This window comes from Paralichthys olivaceus, chromosome 22, assembly GCF_024713975.1.
Source record: "Paralichthys olivaceus isolate ysfri-2021 chromosome 22, ASM2471397v2, whole genome shotgun sequence".
Lineage (NCBI taxonomy): Eukaryota > Metazoa > Chordata > Actinopteri > Pleuronectiformes > Paralichthyidae > Paralichthys > Paralichthys olivaceus.
Genome location: NC_091114.1, coordinates 7,886,496 through 7,911,112, shown reverse-complemented (window position 1 = coordinate 7,911,112; position 24,617 = coordinate 7,886,496). Strand labels below are relative to the sequence as shown.

The 24,617-nt window shown below is 41.1% G+C and overlaps 2 protein-coding genes across 6 annotated transcripts in view; one reads left to right on the top strand and one right to left on the bottom strand.

Annotated features, from left to right (window-relative positions):
• The window catches only part of LOC109634877 (protein phosphatase 3 catalytic subunit alpha), a 62,598-nt gene extending 56,687 nt beyond the window's left edge, over positions 1–5,911 (bottom strand). For 4 of the 5 annotated variants that reach the window (XM_020095666.2, XM_020095663.2, XM_020095665.2 and 1 more), the window contains exon 1: positions 5,614–5,882. In XM_020095666.2, the coding sequence (XP_019951225.1) occupies positions 5,614–5,674 (61 nt within the window). In that variant the 5' untranslated portion in view covers positions 5,675–5,882. Of the gene's footprint in view, positions 1–5,613 lie in introns of all 5 variants that reach the window. The other variant, XM_020095667.2, reaches the window with a different exon arrangement.
• A 2,806-nt stretch (positions 5,912–8,717) lies between these two features.
• Positions 8,718–24,404, top strand: LOC109634721 (B-cell scaffold protein with ankyrin repeats-like). The gene is made up of 16 exons (XM_020095413.2): positions 8,718–8,762; positions 9,245–9,640; positions 11,673–11,806; positions 11,905–12,043; positions 12,137–12,279; positions 12,423–12,537; positions 13,379–13,575; positions 18,895–18,958; positions 19,145–19,360; positions 21,149–21,211; positions 22,139–22,323; positions 23,050–23,113; positions 23,259–23,288; positions 23,484–23,563; positions 23,714–23,748; positions 23,861–24,404. Exons 1-15 carry the CDS (start codon positions 8,750–8,752, stop codon positions 23,744–23,746), a joined length of 1,872 nt encoding a protein of 623 aa, XP_019950972.2. The 5' UTR covers positions 8,718–8,749; the 3' UTR covers positions 23,747–23,748; positions 23,861–24,404.
• Positions 24,405–24,617: the final 213 nt, after the last annotated feature.

Below are 24,617 nucleotides of genomic sequence, written 5' to 3'. Positions count from 1 at the left end.
AAATTCAGCTTTCTGCTTGATACAGTTTTTCAAGGGAAAACTATATTTAGTGTTTGTTCTTTTTTACAGTTATTCAAACACATTTTTTCCTCTTGCAGGATCGTGCTTTAAATGTATGATCTTCTCTGATTCATGATGTAGATTACCTCAATTGTTTTACTGTGCATGTTTGCTTTATTGATTAAAAATCTTTTCTTTTTCTGAGACAATAATTCACAAAAATCAAATTACGCAAAATAAGAGCACCTACACACACACACACATAAATAGCCCAATTCAAACTGAGAGGTTAATTCAATTACGGTTCTATTAAGCGGATGATTCACAGCAATTTTTCCTCTCACTTTTTCTTCACCAGCATTTGGCAACAATGCAATGACAGATCGTTTTCTAAATCTGAATTCAAAGAAAATCTGCTTTCTCAATGAACGATGTGTGTTGTATGTAATGTGCATGTACGTGTCTTCACATGAGTACAAACTCCTGTTTCTTCAGTGCCTGCCCAGGCTCGGGCCTCTGATTGGGAGTCGAGGTGAGAAAGCAGATTTGCTACTGTACTGGTCTCTAATATAACCCAGCAACCCAGTTGCTCCCAGTTCACTAGGCCAGCCTGTCACCCCCCACACTGCACTGGGTGCCCAATGTGTGGTTACATGTGCTATAGACACTGTATTGATTGATCTGTGACTGTGCTGTGACCAGCTCCGGAGAGGGATCTAATGACACTCTACTCTCGTCTCTGCTCCAAATGGCTTTTGTTAGCTCACAAAAAGAATCATGTGCTGGCGTCTGCCAGCCATGAAATGGGAAATGCTGAGGATTTGTTTATACAGAGGCAGAATTTTTTTTTTTTTTTACCAGACTCAATATCACAATATTATGATCTATGGCTCATGAATGCCACTGCTGGTACATGCAATCAAGAGTGGAATTCTCATGTTTGGGCCTTTGCAAAATGGTCCTTTGGTGGCTGTAGAGGAAAATGTGACACATGTAAAGCACCATGCGAAGAGCCAGAATTACAAAGCACTACTACTGCTACAGTATGAGTTTAAAGGGCAGCAAATCCCCAACCTGTACTTACAGGCTTTGCAGCAATCTAAAAGTGCAGGGGTAGGTAAACAGTGTTTCTCCCCCTATAGCTTTATTGAGATCCAGTGTCCGTTTGTACACATGAATTAGCAAGAGCAGCAGCTAATGCATGGAGTCAGATTACAACCTCAGAGTAGAGCCGCCTTTATCCCCATATATAGAGCTTAATCTGTCCAAATCCACCGCTTTGCTGTGCCCTAAATCCACAACAGAGCCTAATTCCTCTCTAATCTAATGAGCGGTAAAGGTGCACACACTAAGGTTCAGGATGTCACAGACAGTACATCTGATCAGAGCAGAGATAGCTTGGGTCTTCCCCCGCTGTGCTATTATGAAATACATTGTTACCAACAACAACGGCCAAAAAGTCATGGCAGAGCAAGCAGCAGCATGGCAGGCTTTGACCGCGTGTCTGGTTATCTGCTTGTCACTCATAGTTTGTGCTGTAGGCAACACTTCCAGGTGAGTGGACGACTGTCAAGAGATGATGAGGAAGAGGAGGAGGTGGCTGCAATCTCCGGCCCACCAGCACCCAGGCTTCTCCACATCACTGCAGACCTATGAAACTAACTTAATCCCTCCAACACTTTTCTTAACACACTAAACAGTGAGCTAGTAGTTAACATTTACTGTAGCTGCAATCTGTGGTGGAATATAACCAGGATTTACATTTATTGCCAATCAACCTGCAGATTATTTTCAACAATAGTTAAATAGTTTGTTTTAATAAGATGTCGAATAATAATTTTAAAAATCAGTATTAATTTAAGCTCAATCTTCAAATTGCTTGGTTTGTCAAACCAACAGTCAAAGGGGAAAATAATTCAGTTTAGTTTTTCAGTCTCTTATAATCTAAAAAACTGAAATGAAGGAACTGAAAAATAAAAACTAACTAATTGGCTGTACCCACTTTTCTTTTCACTCTGTGAAAGGTAAGTCTGGAAAGGCTGAGCATGAATTGATTAAATTCTCAGGCAGAGATCACGTCTATCCATTAGGGGAAAATCACTCTCACAGACTGAATAAATAGCATCGTTGAGTCTTTTCACCAAAAACATTAACAGTTATGGGCAGCCCACCAAAATAAATCACAGCCACCCAAGAATACTGAAACCCCAAATGCAAAAAGACAGTTTGACGTCATCTAGTTTGCGTCATCGCCATTCCACAGAGCAGCAAACGTACATCATCATTCCCTCTTGGCTGTCAAGCCCGAAGGAGAATTACAGTATTTGCATAAAACAAATTCGGGATGAAGTTACTGACAATTTGATTTGCATGGTTTGACGAACACCAAGGGAACTCTGACTGCACAAAAACTATTTCTACTGAAATTTTAGGTTCACGAACAGACACAGAAGACTGTCACAGAAAAACAATCACAAACAGCCTCAGCAGTTATTATAAATCACTTAACTCTCCGATTGCAATCTTAGTCCCATGTAAAGACAGCTAATGAAAAAGGTTCATGCATGCTAATGAGCAAATATTATTCGGAATTATAACAGCTTGAGGAAAATTCCTGACAAATGGTAATTTTACATCCCTGCATGACACGATGTCTCCACCTGATATGAAGGAAACACGGCTCATGAACATCAAGCAGAAGCATGTGCAGGTGATCACACATAAGGCGAAGATCAAGTATGTGGCATTACTTAATGTCCCGTTCTATAAATGACTCAGCTATCCAACTGGGATCAGTGGCTGGCATTGCGCTGCTGTCACCACAGCCATCGCTCCAGCCCATGCATGTCTGAGCATTGGGGCCTCTCCTCAAAAGTCAAATGTCAGATGTTATCCATCCCCTCTCATAGAGAAGGACCTGGAACACCATCAGGGGCTCGGAGGCCCTGCTTCTCAGCTGGTAACGGAAAAACACCATTACTGAGCTTGTTTTGCTTCGGAGAGCAGTGTTGCACAATGATGGCCATATTACTAACAGTTTATTTATTTCATATTGAACTGAGGGCAGCATAGAGGAATAGTATATACCAGTGGTGACAGATATTGTTAAGTCATTCATTCTAACAGTTAGCTTGGTGGCAATAAATATAAATTCAAAAGCCTGTAGTGACTGCAAACATCACATATGTTGATTTAAGATACAAGTGCCATATATATGGCTCATTGTTCAATGTGAGCCACACATTTATTAGCCCGTGAATCTAACAAGTACTTACATTATTGATGGACAGTTAAACAGCAAATACACGCTTCATTTACTGGTTGTTGATTCTTTAGTGCATTAATTACTGTTTTCCTTGATGGGATGAGGTTATTGGCTGTTTTCTGACATTTTACAAACTGAAAGATTAATCAACAGGTTAATCAAAATAATGCTGCAGCCATTATTAATGGCCACATTATTGTTGCATGCAAACATAACCACAAACAAAATCATTATCAACCGAGTCAACCTTATTTAACTGCTACTGAAACTGGAAAGAGTTTAAAGACTCAATGTAAAATGTCTGTAATGGTCAACTAGCAGGATTTCTATATGAAAACAGCAAAATCAATGTGTAGTAGGTAACAGGTGCACAGGTTATGGACTGAAAATTGCTCATATATTTCAGGGATAAAAACATGATGGAAATGATGCAACTTCTCCTGCCGCAGCTGATAAAATTCCTGTGAGTAATTACTTTGGGGCAGTGGCTCGCAGCAGCATTATGATAATTCTTTTTTGAAAATGGAGGGGAAGCAATGCACTTATGATAAGTTGGCCTGACACCGTGACACCTTGCCTCGCAAACTAGGCAGCTGAAAACAAATGATTTCACACATTCGGCCTGCAGTTATTTTGGCGAGGTGCTTTGTACACAGCCAGTGTCTGTGTTGTCATAATAGTGATGCATTACCAAAACACTGACTCCTCAAAACTTGATGAATGAATAATGAGCTAAATTACTTTGTTGATCTCCGCATCAGGTTTATGAGTGAGCCCCCAGAACAGAGAGTGGCCTCTCAGATTCCCTGGCAGCCTGTCTAATGACTAATCAATACATTTTAATCTGATTGAGATCATAGCAGACCTTCACTGAGCGGATCGGGGGAGGCAACTGCAAACACAGCTTCGAGACGCGCAGTGCGAAGGCATCTCCTCATGTGACCAACACAAAAAGTCCCCCCAGATCCATATAACATGACAGGCCAAGTCTCCTGGTGATATTGTTAAATCTATTCAAAACCCATACTTGTCATATCTATTTTTCATTAGCCTTGGAGTTGGTGGAGGCTGTAGGGGGATGATCTCTTGAAATATTAATTACAAAAGCACCAAAGACATGCTGCGACTGTCTTTCAGCAATCAACCCCTTTTTTAGCAAAATGTAGCAGCAGCAATACAAATGTTTAGCTGTGCACTTGCTGCGGAAAATAAATCATTCGATGATTTAATTTGGTACACGCTGAGCCTTAGCAAGCGATGGAGTGGAACTATATTTGTGATCGAGCTTAGCTAGGCAGGGCTCTGGCTTGCCTTCAACACAGTGTGATAGCCAATGATTCCAGTCATGTTCTTTTGAACACTGGAGCATTGCATTTTTCCTCCTTTCTAAACAAAACACGAATGTTCAGTGGCCACCGATGATCTAATCATTTCAACCACCTGAGCCCAAGCAGCAGCTACTAAAAAAAATTTACTCAACAATTCCTTCCAGTGCCTCGTGCACACTGGGATCACACCGCACATGCCTGTGGTGATGCACAGGAGCTTGCGGAGGATAACGGTTGTAGTGCTGGAGCAAAAATCAACCAGTGCAAATAATGAAGACATCATCATACTTATGGAGGAAAGGCTTTGCATGAGAGAGATGTCACTTGAAAAGAACTGACACGCAGTGCTCATGAGGAAGAAAAAGGTTTGATGGTGCAACTCAGGTGGTAGATGACATTAAACTGCAGCAGGCTATATTGCCCACCTCCCCACCCCCCCATTCCTTGCACGACTCGATTATGATCTTTATTGCATTCTTATGGTAGACTGCAAAGGTGGAATGTCAGACCTGTAAACGCAGAAGGCAGGAAAAACCAGCCCCATATGCCATGAACACTCAAAAAGCACACGATGAACTACCACCCCGACCCCTCCCTCCCTCCCTCCTGCAGATATGAGATTACACATGAAACACACATCAAGTAGTATCAATGCAATGCTGGAGGAGGAGGAGAAATAAAAGTGTTTGGGGGGGAAACTATGCTTGGTGAATGCATGCAAGATGAGGGGAAATCGCCCTTGGGTTGAATGTTGTGCAATATCTCTGCATGCATACTGTGGCGTGTGTCACAGTGGTGCAGCCCGTGTGTGTCCAGACACCTCACGGGCTAAATGTGACATCTCTGTGCTAAGGGGTTCACAGAACCGGAGTTACCCTCCACTTCCTAGTTGAGCGCTGCTGTCACAGCTCCGGCTAACACCCGTCCACAGCGAGCAGCGAAACATTTCTGCCTGGTTCTGCCACGACACTCGTTTCTCTCCAAGTGCGCGTCCCCCTCCCCGTGAAAGCGAACACTTACATTTCACCACCCTGTCCGTCGTAGATAACTTCGGCTCATCACTCGGCTTGTTTTCGGACATTTCCAGTGTGATATAACGCTGCGACGCGGCGACAGAAAAACGCTGCGCTTCTTTCTTCGTCTCGCTGCTGCAGAACAAACTCTCCCCGAGTCTATCCGAGGGAAACGGGCCGCAGTGATCTCACTGGGTCCGATCGGCGGCCAAAAATACTCTAGGACAGGGCTTCGGTTTCTGCTGCTGGAGGAGCTGCTCCTTCTGATTGACTCCTACTCTCCGGAGCAGTGCGCACTCTAACGTGCTGACTCCCCGCGGACCCGCCCACCGCATCGCCCAGCGCCGCTTCCCATTGGCGGAGGGCGACGGGCTGCCGCTCCCGCACTGTACATTCACACTTTTCTGTTCCTGTGTCAGTCTGCTGAGATCAGCCTGTATGAATTACTTATGATTAACGAGTGGCAGGGTGTGCACGCCGCATGAATGAGAGATTACAGATACGGAACATAAACTAATGTTCAACACATGCACGCGTATTAAACTTAATACAGGCTTTGATTCTCATGATTGGCTTTGATTCGATTTTTTTTGTTTGTTGTCCTCTCTCGTCCATGTTCCCCTTTTCAATGTGTTGAGCAGAGACTCAGCAGTCTCCACCTTGACAGTGATCCAGTCTTTCAGGTCTGGTGACTCAACACGTTTCCAGTGTATTAAGATCATTCTAGAGGCTTTAACCAAACCTCCCATAATAACAGAAGATATTAAAAATGCACACATATGAAACTAAGCACAATAATCGCGTCACACATTTGGCTTTGTTTTTTCTTAATTTCCTTGCATAATTTAGTTATTATATTTAAGGCAGTGCAATCAGTAATCATCACAATGTAATTTTTACAGACAGCAATCTTATAAAAGTCCAATATATAGATGTATTTTCTATGAACTGTGCAATCACACTAAAGGAGTAGAGAATATGAACAAAGTACAGTACATATTCAAAGTTGAAAATAAAATAATACAAATTTGCTGTTTGCATAATTTAAACTGGGTAACAAAACAATATCAATTATTTGAATATAATTTTCATTAATATAACAAATAGTCCAAAAATATTGTTATAAGTTTTATTATCCTTCAACTTAAGTATTGCATGTTACTTATCATTACTTACTGATGCCTATCTTGACTCTTGCTGCTGTAATATTGCATATTTCATCTTTGTGGGATTAATAAAGGATTAACATATTTTAGTTTAGATTTGTAAAATATTTGTCATATTAGTATTTATCATTCTCTGCAAATAAGAAATACTTTAAAAACCACAACCTTCACTCTCAAGCAAAGAACAAAATTATGTTATATTTATCGTGATCATTATGAGAAAAAAAAATTCTGGGTTTAATCAAAATTATAACAAAATATCTCATAATTTTTGTTTTCCTCCTGACTAACCTCTTAATTATTTTACTGGCAAACATGAACTTCAATATCTCAGGGCAAGATTTCTAAGAATTTTGCTCGGGATATTTTTTGCTCCCTGGGGGTGAATCCTGATCCTTTTATGACCCCCTGACCTTTTCATGCTGAATTTTCTCAAGTTCTTCTCAAGCGCCACCCTCAGGACAAAGCCGTGGCATTGCACACATGATATTTCACACTTAAACAGGCATATCTCCATAATCTCTGCAGAGGATATTCATGCTCCCATGGAGATAAACCATTGTGACATTAATAGCCCTCGTCCTTTACTCCAGCACCACCCTCAGGACAAATTTAGCCGTTTCAGTCCTGTTTGGTTACTCTTGTGATCAAATTTTCAATGTTTTATTTGATACATGATTAACCCCTCACCGAATTTATCTCCCTGTCACTTAAAACGATGAGTTAAAGTAGCTGGTTTTGACGGCTCTGGTGTCTGCTGTGGATGACTTTCAGCTTTGTAGAACTCACAGCCGAACCAGAGGATATCATGTCCTGTCTTTGGAGGCAAAGTGTGTGGATCTGCATGCATGATCTATCACTGGTGAGTCACCAGGTACACAGCTACGGCAATTTGCAAGAAGACGACTGCAGCTTTCACCCACTCATTTTGTCAACGCTTGTGCATTTCAGTTACCCCCGCCGCTGCTGCTCAAAGCAAACAAATTAATAAACGACGGCAAACTGCTATTTGTGAGACAGGGGGTATGGTTAAGAGTCAGTTGTTTGGCAGGTGGAGGCAGTTAATGAAGACCTGAGTTTCACATTGCTCTCAGTGTGAGTGTGTGTGTGTGTGTGTGTGTGTGTGTGTGTGTGTCTGTGGTAGGTCAGACAATCAGACATTCACACCAGATCATTAGTTTCTGGCTCCAGCCTCAGGCTCCAGCACTCTGCTTTACACTGATAGCTCTGCATACTTCATTAAACTCTGGTCAAATCTGTGACTAAGATTTTTCACTTTCTCTTCACCTGTTGTTTGCTTGACAGTGACCTTTACATCTCTTATTTGCTTACAAATAGAGCCACTGTGTCTTTATTAAATAAAATACTAAGTTAGGGCTATGAGAGGAATGGCGTTGGATATATTTATAGTTTTCTATATGCTTTTCTGCTTCTGGAGATTTGGTTGTTTTTAAACTCCATAACTCATAAGAAAAGAAACTTTTCCTCTCAAAATTACATTTTCAAACTGGAAATCCTTACAGTTACACACAGCACACTGTAACCTTTTCATCCTTCTGTGCCGCCCTCTTTGTTACATAAACATTAGCGAGATATCAGCTTTTTATTACTTCATGTTTTATTGCTTCACCTTTATAACTCTCCATTTGTTTGCATGAGGTTCGATGGTCTCAGCACCGGTGACATTTTGACAGCGAACTGAATCAGTTTTATGAATTTCCATCACATTCACTTTGCACAACTAATTTTGAATTCTGATCTTATTACCTGGAATTGCTTTATTTTTTGAATAACAAACTATCAAATCCAGCCTGTTCCTTATCACCGGCTTAGCAAACAGGCGTTTTTGTTCCATCACATGATTTCTTTATTCATTCTGATGTAGCAGGAAACACTCTTATCTGAAATCCTCAAGATAACAGCCGTGCTGTTTTAAATCATTACTGTGAAGACCTGCAGACACACAACACTTTAGCCATGAGCCACACAGGTAAGCCTTTTCGTTTGCTTTAATTATTCAGCGAGTTATTACAATTTTCTGGGATAATGAAAATTATGAATTGCTTTAATTTTGTATATGATGCCTCAGAGCAACATTTTATAATATTAGTGCAATATATCCTAGATTTAAAGTGTCAAAGTCTCATTAAATCTAGTTCCATGTTTTGATTTTTGTATTAAATGTATTAGTTTTACATTTAATGATAAAGCAGCATCAAGAGCAAGATAAACTGTGGTAGTAAAGTTATGTCACTGTATCCTCTACATTCAGTATGTTACATATTAATATCCTGCACTGACATTGGAACAGAATCATTTTTAAACAACTTTGGTGAGTTGCAGATGTGTCTAGAAACTGTTTTACTGTGAGGACGTGTTTGCAGACTAAGTATATTTAAAAGCAATGAGAAATGTGATGTTTTTCCTTAAAATATTAAAAACTGCACTCAGATGCCTTTTTCCTTTTTTCAGTCGAGGAGCTGCTGATCATCTATCAGACTGAGGCAGAGCAATGGGCAACGTACCTGAAGTCAGTATTCACCGGTCCTATCTCAGAGGCTGGCATCTGCTGCTACGACATCGCCACGGCGTCCAGCCGACGGGACGACTTCCTCAGGCTCGCCCGCTACAGCTGCAAACTCCTGATCCTCTCCAAAGGCATGCTGGACGGCCTCGGCCAGATGTGGCGCTTCTTCCTGGCCCGTGTGTTGAGCCCCGCTGCTCAGGTGGTGGTGCTGCTGTGTGGCGTGGAGAGTCTGACCCCGCTGCTGGAGTTGGTGCCCCTGAATGGTGACGAGTGCCTGCAGATTTCCAGCAAACAGGAGACTCATGAGTACCTATCCACTGTCATGGATATTGTGGGAAAAGGTACCATATTTTTTATCATCACTTTTCTGAGGACCCAGACAAACTGTATAATTTCATCTTGAGCTCCATGTGAGATTATTTTGGACTGATATATGGTTTCTACTACAGAAAGTGCAAAATAAATCCTCTCATGCATTATTCCCCCTTTAATTAAATAGAAAATTAAATAAATATTTTCTCTTAATGGGGTTCTCCTAGGATGCATTCAAAGACCCCTGGAGGTCTCTGTAACCATAGATGTCAGAAACCAGTGATGTGTGAAATTCCACACTCAATTTTGCACTTTGCATTCAACACTTTTAAATTTGTGTCATCTAGAGTATGATGCACTTACAGAAGATCTGCACACCTAAAACTCCCTTAAACGATGTATTTGCAAGTGGCATTTTCAGCACAAGGCTTTTCCTCAGACACAGTGTCACCATCTTAAATACCCACAATCCAATTTGAACAAATCAGTAATACAGAATATATTAACGAATATATCAGTGTAGTTTTAAAGTCTTGATACCGACACTCTTCATCAAAATCTGAGGAAGAGCCTTGTGCTCTTCTCTTTTTCAAACGTTTTGTGATGTTCTGTTGATCCAGCACCTATCAAAAGATCTTTTTAACGGACGTCAGAGTAGGTCCTATTTTTGGGGTTAAAAGAAATAAATCATTGCTTCAGTGGCCTATTTAACACTATATACAAATCTTCTAACACATAGACTGAAATTTAGACACAGTCTGCATCCCAGTGTTGAAAATCCAGAACACAATCTGCACAGCTTCAGCATAACAAGTTCACATGGCCTGGATGGTCCTCTGCCATTAAAACAATGCTCATTATTTTTGAGAATGCCTGAGTATCCTCTTTTACAGACTTTCTCTTTCTCCCTGAGAATTTGAGAATGTGTGCTGATTGACATGCAATATTTTTTAGCACCGGACTGTTTATCTCTGGCATGTCTTCCTCGCCAATTACTCACTGCCATCCCTGCTTTTCCTTATTGTGATATTGTATGAGAGGATTTGAACAGGTGTGTGTGTGTAACATGTGATGCAAATGGCTAGTGCTTTCCTCTTCAGCCCCCACTGCTGAACGCAAGCCATGCAAATTGGAGTGCACTCTGCATCACTTCATTGCATTTATACAGTGAAGTGGTTGAGGCCCGGACACCACAAACAGTTTTAACCCGGAGGTTTTGCTGTTCATACAGAGTGATGATGTTTGTTTGTCAGCACATGCAGCAGACATGTAGGAGTTCGATGAGGTTTAGTGCACAGCCCAGGAAAAGAACGTACAATTCATGACAACAGAGATTTTCATCTAATGTAATTTAAGTGTTAACTTTAAAAAATAAGGCCTAAATTTGAGTCATGCTTGCTGCTCTGAGGTTTAAGGTAGAGCTAAAACCAAATTTATCCTTGTCACTATGTCACTTTAGTAAACACTGATGAGAAAACAAAGTATTTACTCATGAACCATTGTAATTCTGACCACATGACTAAAAGTTAATCAACGAAGTTGTTTTTAGACATGAACTGGATACCTCTCTGCCCAGTCAGACACGCTCACAACTAAAGGAAAATGTCCAGAACATTCAGGCGAGTGTCTGGGCAGAGCTTAAAGGAGGCAGGACATGGCAAATGAATTCAGCTGCAGAAATTGCTTGTTTTTGTTTGTGGCAAATCAACACAGACATTTCATCTTTCTGCTGTATTCTCACATGGGCTCATTTGGATATTTTACAAGGCAGGAGAAAAAAAAAGTTCCAGAAAGTGTCAGGAGCTTTCAGGAACATGCCTTCAGTGCATGTCTGATAGCAGATCAAATAATTTATATTTTTGACCTAATTTTTTTTACCAGTGACATTTTACTTGAAAGAAAAAAATCCATCCTCTGGGGAGCATGAATGCCTGAAGAAAACTTCTTGGCAATGCTTCTGATAGGTAGTGGTGGTTGGTGATCAACGTTGCCCCTGGATAGGTGATGTTGTGCAAACCCCACATCACCGGTGCATAATTCAGTGCAATGTCTCTCTTAAAGGTGTGTCAGCCACGGCAGCAAATGTCGAACTACCAACACGTAAACTGTCTGGATCGGAGCAGAAGGTGCAGTCAACTAGAGTCCACAGCATCGGGTGCAGAACTGTGGTCATTCCTTCCAGGGTTCCCTGCGGGGTGAGAAACTCGTCTGGTCAGAGGCCATTTCTTATTTTTCCCAGAACGCACCACTAACATTGGCTACACAGCAGTGCACTGTACTGTCTCTCTGGCAGACCTCTACAGAGGTGTTCATCCTTTTGAAAAATGCGGCTCCTGGCGGCGACAATGAGGTTGAGTTTGCTGGTGAAAATCAGACGCTGCGAGTGACACCCGTCCACTGGAACGACAGAACCCTGTGTGTCAGTGCACCAGGTGAGCAGCATGATAACAAAATATTCAATGTATGATTAAAAAAATCAGCTTCTGCTCTGCCTGTGTAAAGTTACTGTGTGTTTTCTGTTGTAGATTTTCCAGCTGGAAACGTCAGACTGACCGTGTATATCAACGGAGTGCCATTGAGCAAGGCACAGCTGCAGTACTACAGCAGCATGGAGGAAATCGCTTGCCTTCTTTCGAGGGTTGCAGACCCTGTAGATTTCATGTGTCAGGTAGAGCACATAAATTCTGACGGGGCGGATGACAAAAACATGATTGGCAGATTCAATTGGCACAGAATAAAGATGACCAATTAGATCCCGGCCCGGGCTTGGTTAGAAATTGTTGGAGAAAAGGGTTTCCTAATGTTTTTCAGGCTCTTCAGGTGTCGTCCGTGGACAAGCTGGATTACAAATTGTCCTCCATGCTGCTGGAGGCGATGCCCACTGGAGGCTTCCCTGCACTGCAGTGTGAAAACACGCCAGACAGAGGTACAGCTTCTTCTGGACTTCACTTTGAAAAACATCTGCTGACCAATCACACTGAGGAAACAGTTACAAAGTGTTTGCTGGCTTCCTTTGTTTTACCTGAAATTAGTCGTATATAGTCTTGACAGGAAATCTATAGAATATTTTTTAATTGAATGGATGCAAGGTGAAGTCAAAACTGAGGCAAAAATGCATATAAAGCCTTTAAGTTTTAAGAATAGAATTCAAAAGGGGCAGACCACACTGACCAAAATTCATCAGCTATCAGCTTTTTAATTATCTGATGAACTCATATGGCACAGATATCCGCTGTCTACACCAGAAGCCTCAACATATTATCCATTGCCCCCAGAGGCAAATTCCCCCTCAGACTATTGATAGCCAATTGGCTCTGAGATTGACTCAAGGAAATCCCGTTATTTCAATTTAAAGACACTAGAAGCACATATGCTAATGCATGACCACAACAGATTGTGCATTTAATTCACTCCTTCAGCTTTCCTGCTGCATGATGCAACTAGGAAAAAAAGTCTTCAATTATTTCTTTGCTCATCATGTGGCAGATTGATGACTTCATCTGCTACTGAGATTGATCCTTAACTCTACTAAAAAGGGCACGGGGAAATCCATTTCCACAAATAGGTCAATCTTTCTTCGATTTTCCTGAATGTGTTAAATTGTTCAGATTGCACCGGGTCAACGTCAAGTTATCACCTTGATAGGAAGTGGTTTAATCCTCGCCGTGAAAGAAATATTACATTCTCAAATACATTTTCAGGCTAAATTGACATTTTGGAAAATGTCTGAAAATTGCTTTTCCTGCACCTTCAAATGTTCACATCAGAGCTCCACCATGCAGATGTGCCAACCTTCCTTCACTTCGCCGCCCAGTATGGGCTCAAGGCCGTGTCCAGCCTGCTCCTGCAGTGTCCCGGCGCAGAGCGAGCGCTGCACATGGCGAATCGGTGTGGTCAGACTCCCGCAGAGATTGCCAGGAGTCACAGCCATGCAGAACTGCACGTCTTACTGAGGGAAACACTGGTAAACATATCCTCATCAACAGTTTTTTTAAAAATATTTAATCTCTTTGACTGTTGCCTGTTTATTTTCACCTTCCACCAGTTGATATTCATCCTTGCAACATGCTAGATAATATTATTGATCCTCCGACCTCTGTACAATGAAGACATTTCCCAAAAACACCAATATCTGATGACAGCTTCTCACGTTCAGTGATTTGTGAGCCAATTAAAAGCACCCAGTGACATTATTAGTGTGTATGGAGCTGGCTGGATGTAATATCGGCTCATTGGAATTCTTCAGTTTTCCGTTACCTGCTGATGGCTGAAGAAAACAACACGGTGCACCTGAGCTCTTGAGGTTTCGCTGCCAGAGGTGTAGTACTTGCTAACACCAACAACACCTCAGCACAATGAGCGAGTAGGGCTTTATCAATAATGAACAGAATGGAGAGGATGGAAATGTGGAAAGCAGGGAGTGGGGGGACCTGCGTGTCGACCTCACTCCCTCATAACCAGCGACGAGACGATGACCCTCCCTTCTCTTACCCTGAATATGTTTGTCCTGCGAGGTTCCTAATGGAACACCCCCACAGACACCAGAGAGGCCGTGTTTGTTCATGCATGCCCGATGGCTCACAGTGCAAGTCTGCATACATTCAGACAATTAATGCAGCCGCTAATGTTTGAGATTTTCTCGCATAATAGCTGCCATTTTCTCATGTTAATATGGAGAGCCACTTCCCGCGCAACCTTCCATTTCACCACTCAGGATACAGTAATACAAGAGCAGCGCGTTTGCTACTCACTCGCTAATGAGTGGCAATCCAAATTTAATAGATCCCGAGCATGCATGCACATCCCTTTATCTGATAAAGCTGGAGGACACTGGCTTCATAATGTTCTTTCCGATGCTAATTTCATTAGGCAGTGAGGACATTATCATTAAAAAAATGGGATGCACCAAGTGGTATGGCTAAGACAGAAGGTTGAAAACAGCACATGCATTTCGACTGTGTGCGGCAAAAACAAAACCAAACGTAAATATTATGAGAGGATGCAAAATATATTGAGAGGGAACACAAAAGTAATCATCATTAAAGATTCTCACGGTGACCCGTAGGAGGCTCCGCAGCATATAATTACAAACAATACCTACCAAAAGGAGTTCAGAAGTACAAAATACAAAATATTATATAAAGGAAATACTTCAGTAGAGATAAGAAATGCTGCCAGAGTTTTTTAAGTGTCATTTTCCACTGTGAACACAAACAAAACCATAGCCACCTCCACTGAGGCTGAAAAAAGATGGATATCTCAAAACATACATACAACACAGGATAGGATAACCATGTAATGGAGAGAGACAGCGGGAAAGCAATGCAGCAAAAGGCAGAGTCAGAGCCAAACTGCAAGAGGACTCGAGCCATGATGGAGCAACAAATGTTATTTTCATTATTATCAGTGCTATGATTTTTATTTTTTCATTTGTGTGAACTAATCCTTTAAAGCTTTTATCAAGTGTTATACTCCTTGTATAACTTTTTAACAGATAACAGCATCATTCTCATTGAAAATCTTATGAAAACCTCTATAATAGCAACAACTTCTAACTTTTCTCTGATGCCTGGGACCAACCTGTGGAGAATTCCCTCTCGTGGGAAATTTAGACACTCCAACAGCTGTCGTAAATGTATTTATCCTCCTAGCAACCCTGCTAATTGAGAGTGACTGCAGATGGAGCGAGGTTTGATCAGACTGCTCCAGTGATTGCTCTCTGTGAACCCTCGGTGAATCGGCTGAGCTGACAGGGAGCAGCGCAGTCACACAGAGGTCTCCCTGCAGGGACGTCAACGAGCTTATTGATGTGACACAAAAGACAGATTCGACATGCACAAACAATTGCCGTTCTCCTGCAGGGTAGTTAAAGTTCATGTTAAAAGTTGAAACCTATGTTCATACTGTGCACGGGTGGGTTTTAGCTCCTGCTCCTTTTTTTGTGTAGTTTCATTAACTCATCTGCAGTGTCCCCCCCAGATCCAATTAATCAACCCATGATGCATCAGTGATTTGGACGTCAGCGTAGCAGCTCTGTCAATAAAGCCTAGATGGATCGGTCCCTTGCTTCATACACAGGCTGAATCACTCACAGGGCCTGCGTCAGATCCACCAGTCTGCCATGGCAGCGCAGTTCTTTGTTAATTAGCTGTGAACTGCTCCAGAGGGGGAAGCTGAATTATTCAGGGGGAGCATAACTAGAATACAAATATAGAAAACGCTCTGCTGTTATCTGCTATGTTTATGTCTCCAGACTGCAATATTGTGCTTGCTCATAATTACCAAGACAAACACACATTGTCCTTATTTAATATTTGAATACTGGGTCACTTGGCATTAAGATGGACTTGCCGCTCCAACTAAGATTTCACTGTGTGCTCTCAGACGTAGAGCGGAGCTCGATAAAGACAAATTAGCCTGCAACTGTAAGAGCCTCAGCACAGACTAGTAAGAGTTGTGTGTGCTGCATGCTTTGTTTGTGTACAGTGGAGTCCAATTCAAATTAGTTGACACCCTACCCTCCAGACGAGGGATTAGTTGGTTCCCCACGACCCGGTTTTACACATTGTGTGTGTTTGGTCAGAAGCTGTACTTTATCAGTAAGATCCAGAGATTTGTTTATAATTTGAATGATTCGATCATCCTTGTTGCAAAAGGGAAGCAGCTAGCTGCTAACGCTCAGAGTTGCAGCAGGCATGTCAGATTACAGACCATCAGTTGTATATAAAGAGGTGGTGGCACCCTAGTGGTTGCAAAAAAAACTTGAACAAATTTCGAAATACACATTAAATACATTTTTATTACAGATCATTTCTGTAATTGTAGGGAGTTTCTATGAAACTGTGTTTAAGTGTTCAAACATAAGTTGGGTTTGAATTATTTATTTGATGATGTAAAAAAGGGGTGGAACATCGGGATTGGATTGATTTCCACATCTCATTATGGGCCACCAGCTGAGCAAAACTCATTTGTTGTCACAAAACTTTAACTCTGGCTTTTGTTGACTAGATGACGAATCATCAGTGTGTCTGTGATCCCTTGACTTTTCTGATAGAGCCAGCATGAGGTTGAGATTGGTGGTTATCGTTACACAGCACTTTTCTAATGTTATCAGCCCCTCAAAGCACAACACAGCACAAAGTCACATTCACCCACACACACTAATACGATACTTCTATACACAACAATTTTTCTGTCACACATTCATACACTGTATACTGGAGCAATTTAACGGTTCAGTATCTTGCCCAAGAACACTTCTGCATGCAGACTGGGAATCGAACCACCAATCTGCTCTACCTCCTGAGCCAGAGCCGCTCTGTTTCAGCAGTACCTAACAGCATACTGTTAGTCAGTATGGTAAGAACATTATACCTGCTAATTCAGAATGTTTGTGATCTTACACTGACATTAGCATTTGGCTCAGAGTAGCAGCCGACTCAGTGTGGTTATAAGAGCCTACTATAACAACACGTTTGGTGTTAAAAGAAAACTACGAAGATCACACTTTGCTGAGTAAATATAGTTTAAAGTGTTAAGTGTTTCTTGCCCTGCTGAGCTGACCACCTCTTATTTTCCCATGCTGGATAAACAAGTCGGATTTTGACTGCCACTCAATCTGCCGTCTATCATAGAGCCCTGAACCCAATTAAAAGACACAGAGCATGGCGGCACTGAAGAGCCCAGACCTGCTAACCTGTGAACTGACCATCTCAGCAGCTGAAAACAGATTTATACTCCTTATCCCTCCCCAGATTCACTCCAGAATTGTCCTCCCTCAACAACAAAATCACACCCACTGCTTTCGTCTGAGGCGCTGCTGCAATCCCAGCAGCGGCGAAACCGAATTTGTCTGGAACGCCTGGGGCCTTCTGCCGTTTCAGACATCTGTAAAAATGATTTAGCGTTTTGCGGCTAGTAAATAAATACCCCCTCCCTCATTCGGGGAACGACCTCTGGAAATACCACATTGGGCCTGAGCGCAGCTTCTGACTATTATGATCCAATGCTCAGTCTGCAGCGGTAATTAACCCATCCTTTCTACCTGTTGGGCCTGTTATGAAACACCACTGTTCAGTAATGCATTCATGGCAGCCGGTAAGTAATTTACAGTAGGCTACTCGGAACAGTGCAATATTGTAATTGAGTCATGAGTGCTTGTGTTGCTTGGAAACTGCACACAGTGCGTGGCAGGTTATACGGAGGATATTTTAATCAAAGTGGTCTCCATCTCATATATTCTGCAAAGACTTATTATTATTGACTGGGACTTTTCTCACTGAATTCAGAGTGTATGCGATTAAAATGACACTGGAATCTATTGTTATACTAAAGCATTATCATATGTATTATGACAGAGTATCTCCGAGTCTCCTTTGGCCATAGTTTTCTTGGATGCAAAAGTAGCAGTTGCATTCATACATTTAAAAAAAAAAAAAAAAGATTTATTTTATAAGATGCATGTTTGAGGCATTTTTTTCTTTTTCCTTTTGTTTTGTTGTCAAAATAAATACTGTTCAAAATGTATGAGGCAAATCCAGTTCCTCAAATCTAAGTTAGAAATATAGCAGTAAAGTAATATCTGTATGCTCATTCTAAATGTGGATCCAGTCTAAATATCAAGCCGAGGGTCTTGAGTCGCTCACTAAATAATATGTTTGGAGTGAAAGGGGAAGATTGTCTGATTTCATAATTACCCTGATCATACCCCTGTCCCTCAGCGTGCCATTAGCGAGTATGGGGCCTCGACTCGGCAGCAGCTCCGCAGTCACAGGGAAAGCTGCTTTCAGCCAGCAGGCAGGGTTACAGCGAGCCTCTGTAATTCCTGGCATAGCCCTGAAATTGCTTTTCCACAAGTGAGGTCCTAAGAGGTGCGTCGAGGAACCTCAAATAAATAATCTAAACATGACAACGCCACTTTAGAGCGTGGCATGGAGGCAGACATCGGTCTCCATGCCAGTCCATCGACCAGTAAAGTAGTCACCTCTGCTATTATCTTTCATTTTTATGCCTTGTATACGCGTTAGAAAGTAGAAAATGAGCCAAAAGAAAGAATGTAGTGAGCCAACCAAGGAGTAAGCCACATTCTTGCCTAATTTACAAGCCTGCAATGCATCAAGAATTTTTTCTAATGCATGAAAAATCTACTGTTGGGTATGAAACGGCCATCAGCAGAACTAATTAAACACTACTTTCCTTTTAATACTAAATTGCTTCTATTTTGCCGTTTCTCTGTGATTTGCATGATGCACAGAACTCATGTCTTTGCGCTCTCCTGTTGCAGAATATATCCGACCCCGGCGAGGAGAATGGTGATGCCAGTGTGTATGAAGTGATGTGTGCCACAGGTGAGTGAAGGACTAATGGGAAGTGGAACAAGGCCAATAGGAAACAATGGAATTGTTTTTTCCAGCATATCATTCCGCGTGCTGATGGGCTCACCATGTAGCCATTGCTTCCAAGTAGCCGAGTAGCAAAACACAAAACGCAGAGCTTCATCATGACATTCAAGCAGTTAACACTTTGTGCATTAGGGAGTTCTTCCGCCGCACATGTGCAGAAAGACCAGCGAGGAGAGGATGAATGGGAGGAGGTGGAGGATCTATACGCTCCGCTGGGGGTGAACGATGAATATGACACTATGCTGAACTCAACGAAGGCGGTGGTCATTGCCAATCGCCCACCAGCGCCCATGCCGCGGTCTGAGAACCATCAGGTGAAGGAGGACAGAATCCCATACATCACCCAAGGTAGCTCACGACTTATCTTTCCAAAATGATAGATATGATGGAGCTCATCTGGCGTAAAGACAACACTGAGTTAATGCACAGCATGTGAAGGGGAGTTTGGGAGCTCATGTGGGAGGGAGGAAGTGACTGGAATGTGCATTGCCTTTGTCAGTGGAGTGCTGCTGGATTGAGTGGAGAGGATTTTTTTTTTTTTTGCAGTGCAGTTTTGTTTTGTTTTGATCCCATAAACCGCAAGGACACAGTCGCTCCCTGCTGAAAAACAAACAAAAGCGAGGGGAGAGAAAGAGCCATTTGCCTGCGTCAAGAGCCGACAGGCCCTAACTGTTCAATTTCAGAGGCGTGAATATTTCATGAAGATGAAACATCCAAAAGTGACTGGTATTATTAAGGCTTATAAATCATTAAATCGGCGGGGACTTCTCTTTTTCATCTTGCAAATGCAAACACGATCACATGCATCCATAATTAATTGTTATTCCCATTGAGAAAACAGTCAAAAATTGTATTTGGGGAACAACGTCATTATGCAGCCTTTCATTGAGCTTGTTTGTATCCCGTGAGCCAGCTCCCTTCCCAATGGGCCTTACAAAGCAAAAAACTAAATTGAACACACCACTGAACTCCCTGCATCCCGACCATCCCCTCAGCAACAGAGAGGGAACTTACTCGGCTGCCATCTGCAACCAATCTTGGCCAGACCAAGGCCAAGTCAGCCAAAATAAGTCATTACACGTGTTTTCCATCGTCCTTGTCCCCAGAGCTCACGAGAGAAAGGAGAGGGATTTCGAGGTTTCCATCTATCGAGACAGTGGAGCTTCAAACCACACAAGGATCACATTTTGCTCCTCACTCCCACTGCCGCAGTGAGAGATGTGAGAGGGGAGACGAGGCTTGGTGGAGGATTAGGCGAGGAGCCAGTTATTGGAGAGAACAGTGCACAAGTGGAAATAATGAGGAGTTTTCCTTTTGTTTAGCAGCAGCAGCTCAATGAGACTGAAATGTGAATGAATTGTAGTCCTATAGGGTGGAATTGCTGGCCATGTAAATTACACAGATAGCAATGCACCCGCTCTACGGCGAGGTAAAGTAATAGCAACAGTCACGAGACGGATCTGCAGCGGTGCTCTTCATTCTGAGTGTAAGCCATAGAAGTAAGCCCAGACTTGTGTTATGAGCGAGGTTGAAAAAGAGAAGCTGTGTGTGAATGTGGAGTGGAAAAGAGAGATGCTGTCATGGAGGAAGTAGTCAGAGGCAGGATTATCTCGCAGGGTGTGGATGTTGAATTTGAATCCGGTGTTGGTCACACAGCCGCAGCTCCACCGCCTCTGACAAGCTCAACAGTGTAGCCTTTCATTCTGAACACTCTCTCCCAAACCAAAGGCATCATTCAGAGCAACTCATTTGATCCAGAGCTGAATACAAGTCTTTTAACTGAGAATTTAGTTCTGGATGATCGCATAAAGATTCCTACTATTTCCCAGACATTCATTATATTTATTTATTCTGGATGGAAAGTAACAGGTTTCATCTGCAGGCAATTTACATTGAGCAATGCACAATCCACACATAGTTAAATGCTTTTACATAGAGTATGGCTCCATCTTGTGGAAAAATAGTTGAAATACAGGAACATGGGTGATTTTTAGAACTGTAAGATCAACTCCTGCTTACAGCAGCTGTATGTCAAATGTTATATAAGTTTATCGAAGGGTTATTTTATTTTAATAAATTGATATTCTAGGCATGATATAATATATTATAGTTACAGTAAGTATTCTGTATTTACAGTGTTCCAGAAGAAGAAAACACCACAAGGAAATGCTGAAATATATTCACTTCCAACTAAACAAGGTAAGTGCGAGCTTTATCTAATATATTTGTAGGAGATTACACTCAGATCAAACCTGTTCATGTGGCAGTGGAAATAAAATATTGCCAATTTAATTTGATTTTACATATTTCTATCTATTTTATTTGTATTAATTTATTTATTTTAAATAATAGTATTGTTTTATTTATATTAAATAATAGTATTGTTTTAATCTTTTAACTCATTTTTCATTGTTATTCAGACCTTTTTACCTCCTTTACCTTTTTAAAATCTCTTAACATATTTCACTCTTTTTAATCTTACTTCGCTCCAATTCAATTTTAAAGTCTCTAAAAATGTGCTTGAATTTCAGCAAATCATTTTTACTGACTTCTCTCTTATGATTTCCTGTTGGAATTACCTGCTGGATGGTAGCAGTCAATGGTGAATGTCTTAGTAGATAATTTATGGTGTTTTGTTAATTAGAATTAGAGCAATCACAACGGGGGAAATGAGCATCACAGCAGCAAATTAATGGGCAAACATAGAGTGAAAAAAGCTATAAAAAGAGCAGGTAGGAGATTTAAAGTGCCGACAAGATAAATACATATCTTTAAAAAATGTGTAGAAGAGAGAAGGAGCTGCTACGTTGGCACTAACACAGATACAAAGCCATTTGTCTGCTGTGCTGTAGTGTTGGTGACGCTGAATGACAGGTCCATAGATCATCCAGAAAATGACTTAGCATCCCCATGACTCACTGACATTACAGATGTGCTGGAGAAAACCACATCTAATCCTCTGTGTGAGTGCCATCTGGATGAGGTTTAAACTCTGCCTCTTCGTCTTGATGCCTTACAGTTTAATTTGTGATACTTAATTTGAAATCTACCTTGTTAACTTGTCGTCCCATGTGTGGCGACTGTTTTCTGCTAAAAAACGTCAGAATTCCCGCTTGCTCTTTGCAGCACGAGGGCGAGAACACAGCATCTCTTCCACCTATGACACCTTGGTGCCAGAACAGATACATGGGCTTCAGCAGCTCGTCGAGCTCCAGCAGAGGGTGAAGCCCGCTTCGCTCACTGTGGACGAGGACCTGGAGCATTTCAGTGACTGGCAGAGGGCTCAGAAGGGCATGGACACCACCCAGAAAGTAGGTCTATCACACATTGTCATCATCACACACACAGGATTTGGAATGAATTAACAGTCAGGACCAAACCCTGATAAAACAATCTGTGTTATATGCCAACTTTGACTTAAGTTTGGTCCATGTCACATCTGATAACATGGAGGAGGTAGGGTTTATGACCTACAGTGTTTAATAGATAATAAATATAGATAATGATAGAAATTTGAAGAGGTGACAGGAGGATCAGGGTATACACAAACTAATAATGGTAACAAGCTAAAAAACTACTGTTGTAATGTTTAACAAAGCAAAATATATATATATATATATACATATATGTTTTTTAAGTAAAATTGGAATCTGAAAAACAACAAACAACTACTCAGTAATTCAAAAACCTTCTGTGTTTTCCTCTAAATGTATTGGAGTTATAGAGTTGTATAAAATGGAACTATTTTACAAATGGAACTCTGGAATTACTCCAAAAAACATCAATGAAACACCAAACTACCCTCACACTTTTAGTCTGCTCTGTTGTTTCTTGTAGGTATCCAAACAGTATTTGCAGACATTCTGTCTTTTCACTGGACCTCCAACATATTTATGACCCAGCTGCAAAACCTCAAACGAACTCTTGTGTCCGGATATGACCAAAAATAAAACAGATCATATACAGAAACCTCATTGTCAGTAACTGTCTGCATGTGTCAGTGTGATATTGAAGTTAACTGATGTTTGTGTGTGCAGGAGAAGTTGAGTCAGCTGAGAGACAGCATCATCAACAGCAGAGAGGACGATGACAGAGTCTATGGTAAATACTCCTGCAGCCTGGACTTACTTTTCAGCACAGAGCTCAGCGAGAGACTTTAACAATAATATGCAATGTGGTAAAAGGAGCAAACTCACAACTGCCTGTATTATATAAAGGGCTTAGAAAGGTTCTTCTCTCTCCCCAGATAAAATCAACATCGTTCATCACGCACCAAGTGAGTCTTTAAAAGCTTGTCTCACTGTGCACAGAGGAAACCTTGTTTCAGTGGTGAGGATCTAATCCTCAGGGAAGTGTCTTTAAATCAAATCCCCACAGCTGAGATTCGCCTGAACTAAATGGGAGTTTTCATTATAGTCTTTCACTGAACAATTCTCTGTGTGGCTGTGAATGTTGGATAATTTCCCCTCAGGTAATACGGTGAATGAGAGTCGCAGAGGAAGCCCACCGCTGGAGTCTGATTTTTACAGCAAGCCGCTCAAAGGAAAGCACGTAAGAAACAAAACCTGAACAGAAGTTAACATGAATGTACTAACATGAAGTTTACATGATACTTTACGCCACTGGAGTTGAAATCCACAGAAATACGTTGAAGTGGATCAAACAAACCAATGACAAGTATCCTTCTGAATTATTTTGCAGTCAAATTTCTTTTGGAGAGCTGACAAACGCTGAAGGTAAGTCTGAAAACAACAGGTTACTATTACTTTATTTAATAGAATATCAATACTAATACTTCATTTTAGTTATTTAAGATCTTCTAATGTGTCACAATTTCCATATTTACAGGCTCCTTCGCTCCACAAAGATTCAGATCTAGAGATTATACTGAATTAATCTGAACACACTACAGCTGTCCCTCAAAATATATGGATGTAAATTTAACTTTACAGATTAAATCATTCTTAATTTTATAAAATCTATTTCATAAATATTTTTCAATGTCAACAAATAACTCATGAAATAAACTTTGCACCGAACTTATTCATATTTGACAATTGTGAGTCAGGTTGTTTATGATGTATAATCTTGCTTTTAATTAACTTGAGCTTCTTTTTTAATGTCTTTATTCTATTTAACTGAATTTCTTTTAACTTCTTTTTATACCTTTTGCTAGTTTTATGAGTCTTCATTTTGTTGCTAATGTGTTCTTACTGATCTATCTTATTTCATGTCTTTGATTTTATTGTAAAGCACTCTGAGCTCCATTTGATGTATGAAAGGTGCTGTATGAATAAAATGTATCATTATTATTATTATTTGTGTAACTTGAACTGAGTTATAGAAAAAAATACATGATAAATACAAGAGATAAATAAACACTGTGATATTTGAAGATGTTTAACTTTCATGAAGCTGTAATCCAGGTTGAGTCCTGGCCTGAAGTACCCTACCCATCTTTGCCTCTAGAGGGCGATGTATCTCTAAATATTCATCCATGTGGGGAGCACAGACGCACCTGCTGACCTCCTGACGGCTGGCAGGCAAGCTATAGTGACTAAAATGATCTATACATTTTTATCAGCGTTAACAGAAAGTGAAGACA

Excerpts from the sequence above, each read along its gene's own strand:
- LOC109634721 (XM_020095413.2), top strand. Across the intron at positions 12,044-12,136 it reads CCTGTGTGTCAGTGCACCAG|ATTTTCCAGCTGGAAACGTC; the intron begins GTGAGCAGCATG and ends TTTCTGTTGTAG. Across the intron at positions 21,212-22,138 it reads TTCACTTCCAACTAAACAAG|CACGAGGGCGAGAACACAGC; the intron begins GTAAGTGCGAGC and ends TGCTCTTTGCAG.